The sequence below is a fragment of the Amaranthus tricolor genome, chromosome 2 (assembly GCF_026212465.1).
Source record: "Amaranthus tricolor cultivar Red isolate AtriRed21 chromosome 2, ASM2621246v1, whole genome shotgun sequence".
Classification (NCBI taxonomy): domain Eukaryota; kingdom Viridiplantae; phylum Streptophyta; class Magnoliopsida; order Caryophyllales; family Amaranthaceae; genus Amaranthus; species Amaranthus tricolor.
The window spans coordinates 7,105,920-7,121,001 of NC_080048.1; the positions used below are offsets into that span (position 1 = coordinate 7,105,920).

At 33.7% G+C, this 15,082-nt stretch overlaps 1 protein-coding gene across 9 annotated transcripts; it reads right to left on the reverse strand.

The window, feature by feature from the left end:
* Positions 1 to 177: 177 nt before the first annotated feature.
* Positions 178 to 14,808, reverse strand: LOC130803756 (probable hexosyltransferase MUCI70). Of its 9 annotated transcripts, none has more exons than XM_057667995.1 (12): positions 14,501 to 14,808; positions 13,080 to 13,203; positions 12,240 to 12,510; positions 9,833 to 9,988; positions 9,168 to 9,523; positions 7,232 to 7,443; positions 6,894 to 7,150; positions 6,385 to 6,563; positions 5,598 to 5,718; positions 4,901 to 5,003; positions 4,411 to 4,576; positions 178 to 4,294 (listed from the first exon to the last, which is right to left on the reverse strand). In XM_057667995.1, the coding sequence occupies exons 3-9, from the start codon at positions 12,442 to 12,444 to the stop codon at positions 5,674 to 5,676; spliced, it is 1,410 nt and encodes a 469-aa protein (XP_057523978.1). In that variant the 5' UTR covers positions 12,445 to 12,510; positions 13,080 to 13,203; positions 14,501 to 14,808; the 3' UTR covers positions 178 to 4,294; positions 4,411 to 4,576; positions 4,901 to 5,003; positions 5,598 to 5,673. The 9 variants fall into 9 exon arrangements, with proteins under 9 accessions (XP_057523978.1, XP_057523973.1, XP_057523967.1 ...); XM_057667980.1 differs by lacking the exon at positions 5,598 to 5,718 and adding an exon at positions 12,567 to 12,589 and having other exon boundaries at positions 188 to 4,294; positions 12,240 to 12,492; positions 14,501 to 14,807; XM_057667974.1 differs by lacking the exon at positions 5,598 to 5,718 and having other exon boundaries at positions 264 to 1,122; positions 2,295 to 4,294; positions 14,501 to 14,807.
* Between the last annotated feature and the right edge of the window lie 274 nt (positions 14,809 to 15,082).

Here is a 15,082-nt window from a genome sequence, read left to right on the forward strand (position 1 = left end):
ACACTAAATATACATGTCTCAACTTAATACATATAATGTTACCATGACACCTTCTCATTTAGAATTTGTTATTTTATAATTAAGATTAGAAAAAGAAACTTAATAAAATAACAAAAAAAATTATGTAAGACTTTGATCCCCTAAAGAGTAAAATCCTTAAAATAGGCTATTGCTTTCCATATGCAAGAAATTGAGAGATATTTATAACTATTGTTTTCTACACTGTTTTATTTTTTGGGTTTTATATGAGTTTAGTTAAACCCATTAAATAACTAACACGCATAGTAAAATTATTTCTGTTTTTTAAAGATTTTTTATTTAAATATAACAAATTTTAAGAGACAAACTTGATAGATACAAAATTAGCTTATTATGCTCACACATAACTTACATACTACACATTTGTTATTCACGGTCTTCCTTGATTATTTTTAAATTGCCACACTTTGTTTATAAAATCTGACGTAAACTAAAAACCTTACGATTAAAATAAAATGACTGAAAATTAACTATACATCTTATTTTCTTTAGCCAAACTTGCACTTAACACGATTCACGAGTTTGAGCATTTTCCCCCAAATCTTCATTCTCACGCGTTCGAACAATTTCAATCCTCAATTCTGGATCAATTATTCTTGGAACACTTCGAACAGAATGAATTAGACACCGATTATTACTCCGGCCATGAGCTGGAATACGTGGTCGCAGGCGCGAATGAGAAGTATCCCTAAATTGATCAATATGTTGACAAGATGTGGAGAGTGAGACAGATTCACGAGTTTGACAGTTCTGTTCAGCATCTTCATAATCAATTACACTTGAACGGCTTCTTTCAAGCCTCTGATTTGAGTAATCAAAGGAAGAACTGGAAAATGAGACAGATTTACCAACAATTTGAGTAAAGTTCTTCAAGACATTATAATGATCAATACTTGAACAACTCCTTTGAAAGCGCCGATGAGGATCGGTGTTTACAGTTGAGAAGCTTGTGCTGCAAGGAGGAGGGCTTGGAAGGGAAGGAATTGTAACAGATTCTAGAACCATGCTGTTGATCTCTTCTTCTCTTTGATAACCTCCCATTTTTTTATTTGTTTTGAGTATTTTTGTTGCAATTTCACCTGACTAGTCTTCAGAAAGGCGATTACATGTAAACTTATAACATTATGCAATAAATCTAACACAATCAACTCAACTGTTCAACTCAACTGTTGAAACAAGTACCAAAACTTCTAACGATAAAAGATGCTTTATGTTGTACATTGGAAAAAGAAAATGATTATGTGTCGAATTGTGGTACATTGAGATTTAGGTGGCTACATGAGGTGATCGGTGTGCATATGAGACTTCACTAAGAGTGTTGGACCATGCCTTGAACGAGACAATGCATGACAAGTTGCTTGAATAAGGCAATGAAGAAGCAGCAAACAAACAGTGTCAGAGCACAATGCTCGCTTGAGTAAGGTAAGTGCTCGTTATAGAAGATGTGGACTCTAGGCAATATAATAGATGTTGATCCTCCTTATAGAAGATGGATTATTGTCTTTAAAAGTATTTGAAAAAAATAATAAAGACGAATTAGACTTCTCCTATAAAATGTTTATAGGATGATGGGCCTTAAGCGGCGGCACTCCTAGTTAAGGGTACATAACATTAGTTGTTGACTTTCTTAATAGACTCTTAATCAATTTTAAAAAAATTTATAAAATCATCAATCTAGTATTTTCGCATAAAGTCAAGGTCGAAGAATAATAGTGGATACACTATACTCGTACCTTTTCAAAGAAAGGGTAAAGATTAGTGTGTAGTGGATTAAACACCAAATTTAAAATTATGTATTTCTTTGAATTACGCAGCATACAAAAATGAAAAGCCTAATTTTGAGTATTCTCAACACATTTACTACAATAAGCCAAAACCTGAATAATAAACATGTTAAATAGGTTTTTTCTTTTTTTCGAAAGAATGATTGATAGGTTCATTAATTTTGCTTATAATATGAAAATTTTTTACACAAACTTACATAATACGAATCAGACATAATTTGTAATTTTAGTCAACCAACCATATTACATAAATTACCTATTTATATAATTCATAAACTCACAAGTAAATCTTATATCATTTCTATTAAAAGCTTACAAAATTTTGATCATTTTTATAACAAATTATATATACTATTATATTTGATCATACTATCGAGAAACTAAATTAATTTAAGTTGATAAATATTATATACACCAATAAAAAAAATGTAAATATTTTCGCAAAATAAAGGATAAAAGACAGAAACATACATGTTAGATAAAATTTTGCGCAGGCTTGCGATCATGTATTAGGAGCTCCTCCTGCTCAGAACCAAGTTATTCTCCCGTTCTTAAATATATAGGAGTACTTTTATTTGCTTTGTACAAACAACTGTTTGTAATTAAATAATTCTAACGACCTATTTAGTTGTCAGTATTAAATGGTATTAATGCAAATGATTTATAGTATAAATTTTCAAGAAATATATTATATCATTCTCATAGGATAAAACTTTGTTCCACAAAAAATTGTTCGCAAATATCCGTTTTCACCAACTACCACATTTTCAAATGATAATAAATTATAATGAATTTTATGAAGAAGATGAGATAATTAATGAGCATATCGTTGTTCGTACCAAAATTATATAAATTTCTATCACCTGTCTCTATTATTTATTACCGATAAATTTAAAGTATTCGTATATGATAGACTTCAACAATGAGGCTTTTTAAATTGGTTTAGAGGAAACCTTCACGGAAACACAATTAAATTATAGATGCAAGGAGATAAGTTCAATATGATGTAAACTATGAAAAAAATTAGAAAAATTCAAGTAAACAACGACCTAGCTAATGCAATAACATTACTGTTTGATAATTTCAAATCTCCGTCCCACTTGTTTAGCTTTTTTTTTTTTTTTTAATCATCATCCTCATACTCAGTGTATCTCATTCATAGAAAATTATGATCAGGGTCTAACGAAGAAAAGAAGGCGACAACCCATACCTATAAAAGAGAATATATGAGTTTAAAGAGTCTTGGCTCGAAAAAAATCTACAAAAAAATTCTCAGAAAAAGGAAATCCTGCAACGAAAAGCAACTCGTTTCTAACTACACAAGCTTAGACCTTAAATATACAATTTTTTTATCATATAAATATTAATTTTAATACTCGGTCCTATGATGGGGACTACCGAGCGAATGAGAACCTTGTTTTAATAAAGCTAACTAGATGCCCATTGCCCAACACATGAGAAAGGGCTTTATTACACGTTGCCCTCTTCTAATTAATGGCTTCTCCTAAATTTATGCTTATACCCTAAATTGTTGGACCCGATGATAACATGCTAACTATAATAAACTGGTCATAATGATTAATATTTTTAATATAGCAAACACACTAACTCCGTGACTTATACATAGAGGTATTCATTTAAGTGATCAGATTGATTTCAAGTTATTTATTTCGTATAGCTTTCAAAATCGAATCTTGTGTTCATATTAATTTTTTACATAATTGTAAATTCATTTTTAAAATCAGGTCAAATTAAAATCAATTACTAATTTATGCTATTGTCCTTTAATGACCATCTTCACATAAACTCACACCTAAAAGGGCTTGAGAGGACTAGATAACACAGCTTTACACTTGTAGAAAACAGAATGATAAATGATCAACCTTTAATAGTGAACATCATTCGCAATTTTATATATATATATATATTTGCACTATAGGTCATTCGCTTTAAAGTCCAGTAGCTCCTACTACTAAATATGGACAGCAAATCTTAAGTTTTTACCATCATAACATTCCTGCTTTAGCAGTTATTATAAACTTACAGCTAGTCTCTTGAGAGACCGTCTCTTTGAGAGACGTATCTCAAACCCAACCCATTAAAAATTAATGTCTACGTACCATATTCTTAATGCATACTTACATTATTCTTAATGCTTACTTACCATATTCTTAATACCTACTTTTAATATCTTAAATGTCTACTTACAATATTTTAAAAAATATATAATGAACCGGCCCAATTGAAGATTGTCTCTCGAAGAGACCGTCTCTCACAAGAATTTGTGATAAACTTATTCATTTCTTGTACATACACAGAAATTTAAATAACTTTTCAAAAAAAAAATACTCTCCTAGATTGCCGAAAAAACAACTTATTAACGAAAACTACAAATGTTGGTTTAAACCTGAATAATGTCCAATGCTATAGGAGGTTTCTTGAGCAGACCCATTCAACTGGTGCAATTGCATCTGAAAGAAAACATATTTCCAAGATAAAATTACATTGGATAAATGATATTGAATTTGATTTTAATCTTCTCATGATACAAAAAAAATGCATGATTAGAAGAGCAAGGATAACTCACCTCAGAGGATGAACCTGTGCATAATAAATCTCCACAAGAGGCACCAATCTGTTTCGTCTAGGAATTGCTGAATATGCCGAAACCAGGACAACATCAAAATAATGAAGCAGACAAGATATATCTGTCTACCTGAGAATATGGCGGTACATCGAGCAATGAACAACTGCTGCAGAGAGCAAAAGAGGAGGAAGTGTTATAATTCATCTGCATGAACAGAAAACCGAAATTCGAGTAGCTAAAATTAAAAGTTCAGTTCCATTAGCCAGCATCAACAAGGCACTTTTTTTTGCAGTTCTCGACAAAGATCCTTCCACTCAGGATCATTGTCGAAGCCTGCAACAAATAAGCACTTTAATTTAAGTGAACTAAGATGTACATTTTGTATTCTAAGTTCAAGACCTTGATGTACAACTGTCATTCATGGAAGACAAAGCACACCCCCTTATTTTTCCCTACAAATAGAGAAACCAAAAGAGAGGATGAGACTTACCGCGACAAAAGTTAAAATAACATTGTTTTTATTAAGGCGAAGTTGGAGGAGACATTGCATCCCTATGCCGAAATAACTTTACCAATGCTCTGCGCTCACAATCCTTCGAAAACAAAATAGCATATTAGCTTATATCGACAGCACATAGCACTGTTATTTTAGAAAAAACACTTCACATTTATTCCCCCCAAAAGTCCCATCCAGACCCTGCCTTTCTGTGGGATATTGAGTACGATGATGATGATGATGATGAAAAGTCCCATCCAGCTTTGTATAACACAATAACATTATTCACTTCCGTCAAAACAACTTCTAAGCATTCATATGCTTTGAGTTTCTAGGGTTCATACTCGAGATCAGTTTAGCGAATCGTGATTTGTAGGGGTGTGATATAAACATATTCACTTACTCAGTGATACATAATTCGCTAGTTACCATAATTCACATTTTTCAATTCGTGATTTCTGAGGCGATTAGCGAATCATGTGACCTTGTTCGTATTATATCAATTATTATTTATTTATTTAAATGTATGAAAATCCGTTCCAAAGGTCTGAGATTTACTTTTGTAGGGGTGTGATATAAAGATTACTAGAAGTGATAAAAGCAAGTTCAAGCTGAATGTCAAGTTTCAGTTGTGAACTGAGACTATGGACTTCTATACCTCAGGTTAAAAGTTATCAAATCAAGACCTTACCTAACCCACATACACCCATGCCTCAAGAGACAATTATTGCTAAGCTGTACTCTGTTTCACAAGCAGTTGCAACCAATTATTGCGAATTCCAGGGTGCATTTCTTCCTTCGATGGTCGAGAACTGTCTCATTGGCCATGAGTTCATTCAATGGATTAACCAAATAAGGGGGTGGTGAAAAGGGGAAGAGAGAAGGGAGTTCAAAACTGGGGTCTGAAGATCGACTAATGCAGGGCATATAACCGAATGTCAAGGAAACCTCACCAAACTTTTAATGCACAAGCAGATAATTTCCATATAGTTGATGACATTAATCTCTTTTTTCTTTTCTTTTCTTTGTATCACCAAATTCCGTAGAAACATTGACAGAAGAGCCACAAGCTAGCAATCAAAACCAGAAAGGGTCACTAGTTTTTATTTTATCTGTAGGTTTTCTGTTTTATTTGGCCTATGCCCAATATAAATAAATAAATCATAGGTTCCTTTCACGATAGAAGATCACAAAAAGGAGATCATTGAGCATTTGTAGTAAAAAATAGGGGTCTAAATTTGGCTTTTATGTCGCAAATTCACAGCATAACAGAGGGAAATACTATGTAACCAGCTATAGCAGCAGCATATCAAAGCTTAGCAGAATCTGATGGAACAGAGGAATAGGTGGAACTAGCATCATAAAATGTATTTTAACCTTTTTTATAATTTATTCTATTCAGTCAGTATAAAGACAACATAGATCACGAGCAATGCATAATGATTGAATGCAATCCAATCAAATAACAAACTACTTACCTGGAACATATGAAGAAAAAATGGTCTAACAGGATTTGTTCGCTTCAATTTCAGATAAGTATACGCAAAACTCAGTTGATCACGAGAAGTAAAACGATCAACTTCATTAAACCAGAGGCATGAAAAGAGATTTGACATAGGTGTATGGGCCCTGATTATAAAGGAACCTTCAGGCACATCTGTACACCAAGTAATGCATCTAAGCAACAACTCAAAATAGAACTTCAAATACTCCCTTCATCCTCTACTATTTTTCATATCTAAGTTCGGCACAGACTAAGAATATAAAATGAAACTCAGAGAGAATATAAACATTGGAAAAGCATATGGAGAGATAAAAATGTAAGAAGAGCTATAATGGAGATCTAAGCTAACCATTGAGATTGAATAAAGGGAAAAGGAAACATTTGTTTATAAAGAGAGTTTCTTTTTGGGATTTGCCAAAATAGTGAAAAATATTGAAGGATTGAGGGAATGAGGGATACCGAAATTAAGACATTAGCACTCACAACTGGGAAGAGGCATATGAGGATCAGATGCATTGAACTTGGTTAGCCCGTCAGATTGGTAAAATTTAAACTGCTCATCAATTGCAGTATGGTCATACTTGTTAAGACGTTTATTTTGAAGCACTTCCTCCCACACACATTGACGATCATAATGCTTTGAGATGGCATACTCTGATTTTGTTTGCCAAAGGAAGTGCTCCAGAATTAACAAAGGATCAGCATTAAGCCGCATCTTGCTATCAAGCCAAATAGAATACCTGCATAGCCAAAAAACAAATTGTAATCAGAGTAAAATGATGTAAGCCAATTATGATCACAACAGATATGGGGAAACTTACCTAGAAGATGGGAATAAGCGATGCGCTAGAAGCTTCGGCACCTTCCCAGTTCTCCGCATGTCATCATAAGGCAAATTTTTAACAACTACTATTCTCCATAAACCCATGTAACCTCTCTCATCAAGAATGTTACCTTCTGAAAACAATTTCAACAATGTTTCCTCATCCAGGAACATAACAAAACAGACATGTGTCTTTGAATATTCACTGATCTGTAACAAACATACTTCCGCTTGTTACCCCAGTAGTGACAATTTGATAAATAGTATCTTGAAAAAGAACTTGGTTACACAATCACAGTATATTCTCTTTTGCCATTGTGTGAGGGAGTGGGGTAAGGGAGGTGATAACCTTTTGAGTTTTCATACAGCAATACAAAAGTTAACATGATCAACACATCATTATGCTTGTGCTAAAATATGAGTGTCCTAATTGCCTCATCTAAACTCCCTTCAGGAAAAAAAAAAAAAAAAAAGCAGACTAAGCGCTATGGACAGTTCAAAAAATCTGACGGCAATAAATAATATATGGAAATTGAATTCGGGATGCTGTCCACTACTCTTCCACTGGTTTTCCTAAAGTATAACACTTAATCACACTAGGCGGTTCTTCAAATCCTCCATCACTGCCTCTTTTCAAAAGATTTTAGTGGCCCCTCCATTTAATTCACTTTCAATATTTTATGAACAATGTTACATGAGATGGAATGGAATACCATACCAAACAGGGTATAGAAACAGGAACATTACCTATACTGAATCCAGGTGGATATTCCACTTTCCTTGTTAAATTGGATTCTATGACTCCCCTTTTTGAGCAGAAGTTTTAACATTCAATTTTTTTTCATTTCCTTTCTCCACAACCAAAATTTTAATTCCTCCCCGGAACCCACCACAGAAACTCCATTCCGTAAGCCAACGACTTCAACCAACAGCTATGATCAACATCACTCTCCAATTTTATTTCCATACCTTGAAGCCACTCCAAGGCCGGCCTCTCCTTAGCCCTACCATCAACACAACTATGTTGACAAAAACAACCATGTTACTCTCCAGAAAAAAAAATCAACCAACTAATAATTGCTTCTCCAACTGTTTCTATGCTTAAAAACCATTGTATCTACCGTTCTTTCTCTCTGACCTTTCACCTTTTACAAGGCCATCCTAATACCACTGCTGCCCCCAAATAAGTAGTTTTAGAAGGCCCTCATGTTTTCCTCAACATGTGCAAGGGAATATGGAATTTATTCCAGAGACTCGTCAGGTCTTGGATCTCTAATTTTTTTTACAAGTTGTTCTACGATTCCAAGGATAAAAATTAATGCATATGCGAACAAAATCGATCAAATGGACTACTTCAGACTGATGATTACCAATAATGGCAATGATAAAAAATGAACTGAGTGGCAATGGTGGCTGTCATTGCAACATGAGTTGTGGCAGGGGCAATAGAGAACACGATAATTTATGTGTTGTGAGTTGGAGGTTGAGGGTTACGGTAGGAAAAAAGGTTCTTCAATCAAGTCAACCAAACAACAGAATAAAAAAATGAAAGCCTTTTCTCTTTGCAAACAGAAACAGTCGGGACTCGGGAATCAAATGGTTTCAATTACTTCTTTTCCATTGCTTTTGGACATTCAATTTTTGCCTTCTTTTCCAAGCTACATTGAAACATGTCACCTAGATGTTCGTCAGAGAGGAGGCACAAGAAAATGAAAGTAAACTTGCAGAGAAAAGGTAGAATACAATCACTAAGCAGCATGACTTTTGGGAGCATATAACATGATAAAGTGAAAATAAACTTGCAAAAAAAAGGTTGGAATACAATCACTTTGTACATAAATTTTGGGAGAGAACATGAAACAGCTTAACAGGACATGAATAAAAAATATTGAGAACAAAATACACAATCTAAACGAGTAACCATAATCACTCACCAATTTACTTGTGGGTCGCCTTAAAAAATCAGAACTCCCAAAGATGCAAGACGACACAACAACTGTACATGTATTCATATACATCTGGTCCTTCTCCTCCAAATCAAATCCGGTACTTTCCATCCCATTAGATCCTTTTACAAATCCGCAATGCAGTGTTTGATTTCTCGCATAAAAAGAGTCTTCCCGTTCTTCAAGAGTCTGATGACCAGCAAATCTGAGACTGTATGGGCTTGTTATAAAAGATTTATCCTCTTTATGAACATAGTCCAGAGTAAAATCTGTGAAGTTTAAATAATCTTTCGGCTCCAAAATATACTCAACAGACTTCGCAAATGCAACATCACATGGATAATCTGAAAGTTGTTGACACAATATAAGGCAAAAGAACAGCAAAGTGTAATGTGCATATATTTTCAAAAATTCTAATTGGTACCCGATGTTTCTAAAAATGTAAGTTGTACCTACTTGTTATGGCCTTCAAACAAGCTAGTAACTAAATCTAGCTAAGATAGATTAACCCCCAAAACCCACCCCCAGTTCAGCTTTATATACGTATGGCGAACAAACAAGCAAATAACTAAATCTAGCTAAAAGAGCTCATAATAAATAGCTCATGAAGATAAATCAATCCAACACCCGTCCCCGCAAAATATTACACTTACGTTTTGGGGACCTCTTTCTTTTGGTAAGACTGCTCCGGAGGCCTATTTTAGGCACTTTGGAAAAATAAGACATGTTCCCTTCCTTCATGGTAACATTGCTTTCAACGCCTCCTTTTTTCATGTTGAAGAAAGACGGCATGGCATCTTCCTTCTCACCTACACATTTATTTACATTTATTTGGAGTTACTTCTAAAATCAACAAACAATAGCACAACCATCATGAGGATAAACAAAAATACTGCTTCAAGGAATTAGAAATGTATAACTACAAACAAAATTCTCAGTAAGTACCAACTGTGGTCTTAACAATCTAAGCACAAGGATCTTTTAACAAAGTTTGAAACAAGCATATCTTTGGCCTTTGGGTAAAATAACTTCAAGGGAAACAAGTTACGGACACTATTTGATCATGAGGACACTAGAGGATGAATTAAAAGATTCAATACTTTTAACATTGTAACTGGACTATGCCTTCACAATGGTATATTGGGATCTGAAAAACAATACAGAAATTGACATTTTATAATCCATTCAATAAAAATGTACCCAGCTAGTTCATTCCCATAGCAACCTCATTGCATTTCATTATTGATATCTAAAGTAGGAGCTTTCTTTAAATTTATCCTAGAACAATTCATCAACCATAGTTACCTACTGTTTAAAACATTCTTGAATACATGAACAAGGCGAACTAGAACAAGAAACTTCAATACTTTCTAGTACTTCGTAAACTCCAAAGAAAGATGAGCGATGAACCAGACAAAATGCAGTAATTTGGATGGTTGGCGCCTTTGCGGGCAACCTTTTTGCTTGTAGTTCTTTCATCTATAGATCTCCCACCCACCCACCCACCCCCCTAAATAACAAAATACTCTTCTTCCATATTAAGTTAAGACTATATACTGGGACACATAACTTTTTAAACAGCACTGGGCACAGCTAGGCAAAACACATCACGTTATTCTCTTCTTGGGCAAAGCCACCTAGACAAAGCCTTTTATGCGAACTTCTATCAAGGGCAAACAATTTACACTTCTCAAATCTGACCGAGCTCCTGATTGTTTTATTCTAGTACAATGATACTCTTATGACATAACTTTTCCAATTACCCAATGTAAATGAGTTTCCATGACATAAGGTGTGACAATATTTCAAATTGGTTTACTAGCGTACAACCTTCCCTCTTAGACCAGCCAGCAACGTTCTCATAAGCATGGGTGGAGTAAAAATCATATATTTGTTAGCAATATCTCACACATTGTTTTGTTTTGGTTCTTGTATTTGTTTGGATCAAGTTTTTGACATGTTGTAGCACTTGACTTACAACTCTCATGTGCTTTCTTATGTACTATTGGTAGATTTGGTTTTTCCTCTGCTTGAAAGATAATGAATCATATGTTAACTATTTACCTTGCACTTAGCCTCACAAATCTTCCTCCATATACAACAATTTTTCATAAGAAACATAATAAAAAAGGTTCAGAATTTTTTATATATAAAAAAAAAGCTAAAAAAGAAATTAATTAAAATGTGACTTGCTCACTTGCCTATGAAATGCACAGAGTTCTACATGTGCCGTATGCTTAAGTACCAAATACATATGGTGCTTTTTATTATTAATTATAACTAAGGACATGATACTGACAAGTTAAAAATGAGTCTCAAAACACGATTTTGGTGCACATGTGTCAAATAGCGTCCTAAAATTTCAGGTATTGACAAGTCTCAAACACATCTCTTGGACACTAAGAAATTGGATCAAGGTAACATATAGTTAAGATATAAATAAAGTCATAGACATATCAAAATGGAAAGTTGGGACTTTTTTGAGTGGGATTGTTTTCGGTCAGGTCATTTTAAGGTCGAGTTGTTTTCAATTTGGAACATTTTTCAAGGTTGTTTCCCATGTGATGGGTTAATGTCAATGGTCATATATTTTTTCTTATCATTGAAATGTTGTTTAATAAATTATACATAATTTTTGTTATATTAGATTAGATTAATTCTTATAATAAAAGATAAGTACGTTTTCTAAGGTTTTGACACATTAAAATTTAAACAGGAAGAATAAAAAGTTGACAATAAATATAGGGGTTCTTGACACGAAAGTGACGACTTGGAATATCAACATTGACCATATATTTTAAAAAGGGTCAAAAATGAGTCGGGTTGGGTCATGGCAGGGTCAAAATTGGTCAGGTTTCTGGTTGATTTCGGCTTGGAACACAAAGTTACACATGATATGTATAAATCAACCCCAACATCAAAAAAAGATCCAAACAAAAGAACTTGACTCCATTAACTACACAAAAGAACAGGAAAACACACTTCTTTGTACAATTATTTGATGAAGCGTACAATTGAATTTTATAAGCAAAGTAGGAAAAATAGATTTGTGTATCTCACCATGAAAGTGCACCTTAACACTGAAAATTGTGAAGCATATGAAGAATAAAGCTCCAATTAGGAACAACCAAATTGAAAGTCTTTGTCGACTTATCCAACCAAACCTCTTAGCCCTACGAGCAACCCGAATAGGGACACCATCACCTCTTTCAATAAATTTGGAACCCACACTGGCAATTACATCTCTTTGGTATTTACTGGCCATTATATATTAACACAAAACACCATCATCTTGACAATAACCACCTCATCTCTGCAATAATGTTACAGTCTGAAATAGAAATAAAAACTAAGAAATTTCCAAAACGAGAAAAACACTTCGCTTACCACAAAAAATGTCACACGAACATCTACAAACAAACATAGTTAGATATAGCGATTAAGTTAGAAAACAATTCAAGTTAAAGCAAAAGGGCAACTGGGCAAGTATATTTCTGATAAGAGGCAGTAAATTAATCAAATTTCTTCCATTTTAGTGGAACTGTGGAAGAGCATTGTGCTGATATCAGTACAATAATAACACAATAACAGGGGCAATATAACAACAAGAGGATAAATAGTAAGCAAGCGTGGTGGGAAATAACGGGGAGCTAAAGCAGTTTTGGAGAAAAATTAAATGCTTTTTGTCACCAATGGAAAGAGAACTGAAGGGAAAACTCAAGATGTTAGAGATACTGGATCCTTGGTGTGTTCTCTATCTTTATTCAGCTCTTTTCCTTTTTTATGGGTCAATCGGCCATCAAAATGGGTATATAGCTTATTTTCACAGGTCGGCAATCAAACCATACATCCCATTATAAGAGATTTAGTCCATGAAAACAAATAATTTAATAAATATACCTGCAATTAATATCTGAGGGGCTTCTTGGCAGGTTTTTTCCTCCAATTATTGATAAACTATCGAAATCATTGGTTCCTTCTCCACATAGAATTCTTTGCAATTTGAAGATTATTCCATTTTAGTCTGTGTTTACTCATGTAGTCATGTATCCAAAGAAAGTATAATATATAGTGAAGGGAGTACTTATTAAAAAACACTATACAAAACAGAAATTTTTTCGCCACAATTTTCAATATGATGGAAATTAACACTAAAACTAATTCCAATCACCACCATTTAATATCAACAAAGAAAAAACAATCAAGAACATGAATGGCGCCAGCTCGAATGAAGGACAATTTTCAACCAAATGCGAATTAAGCACTACTTAGATGAAGATATTAACCACCCAAAAGGCTCAAGAAACCAAAATCGGGGCCAATGAAAGATTAAAGAAAACCGATACTTAAATGAAGATATAAACATTCAAGTTATGAAAATTACTTGCCAAGATCGTTACGATGCTAAGAACTTATATGAACGATGCATACAACAAAGAATAAACAATGTTTGATAATGTAAACTAAGCAAAGAGACACAAAGATTTAAGGAGGTTCACCCAATGATGGCTACGTCCTCCGTCGTGTATAGTTTCTGTTTATATTATATCAATGGAGTATAAAATACTCTTACAAATGAAGTATTACAATTGTGTAAGAGATAAAACAAAAGGCTACGTGTTTGGCTTAGGGGTTGTGTTTGATGTGTCTTTTGGTGAGTATGAGAGCTCTATATATAGTACTAAGTACAATAATGTCAATTGCTCACTAAATATAAGATTAATATTGAACAATGAATGATATGAAACAGCTCCAAGAACTTGAAAGGTCGAAAAATAGCATCTTAGGCACATCAGAGGATCCGCTCGACCGGAACAAAGAGCTCGCTTGGTCGAGCGGCTCGATCGAGCGACCTACAGACTCCTTCTGGATACATTCTGTCTGACCGCTCGACCAACCAAGAGAGCTCGCTCGGTCGAGCAGCTAAGTCGAGCGACCATCAGACTTCATCTGTCAGAATTCTGATCGACCATCTATCTTTTGCACTTCTTTATAAATCATCATTAACACCAATAAATCCCATGAATACTCTCCCACAACAAATCACACTAAACACTACAACCATTAAGGTAGAAACTTAATCTTCCACATTATTATACCCATTGGATTCCAAAACCAAAGGACATACATGAATGCACTCCAAAAGTGTGCACTCAAGTCACATAAATCATAACAAGTTAATTAAACAAAATATTCCAACTATCATAGCGATTTAGATTACTCATGTTAACTACTAAGCCTATGATTCAAGAAATTTCAAAAACACAAGGATAAAAAGTATTTGAAACTCAATCCAATACAAAGAGTTTCAAGATGCATACCTCTCGAAAGTGATAAAGAATTCAGTTCCAAAACGCAATCATAAGCATCAAGATAATGACATTCAACAAAAACACCGCTGCTCTAAACCCTTTTTAAGCTTGCAACCGAGAAACCAAAAATGGCGATATACGGGTTTTGATAGGTGAATCTTTTAACAGAAAGAAAAGACAAGAGGGGGCAGAAAATTGAGGGTTTGGGATATTGAATCTGGGTTCAACAAAAGAGCAAGGGTTTGGTTTGGGTTTGAGTTTGGCTCTTTGGAAAATAAGGTATGGCGATAGCACCACGATGGAAAATAGAACTTTTGGAAAATGAGGTATGGTGTCACTTCAAATGGGTAATTTGTAATAAACAAATTATAATTATATTATAATAACTAAAAATATTTATAAATCATGTTTTAAAGTATCATCTTTTAGAGAATATTTTAGATTTAACTTTTATATGTATTTGTTTTTGCTTTGCTTATCATATAATAAAATAAACAAAAAAATATAATATTTAACTGATATGGTTCTAAATATTGAATGTAGTCGATCATTATCTATTTATTGAGTCCAACAAAATTTTTGAATTTTATG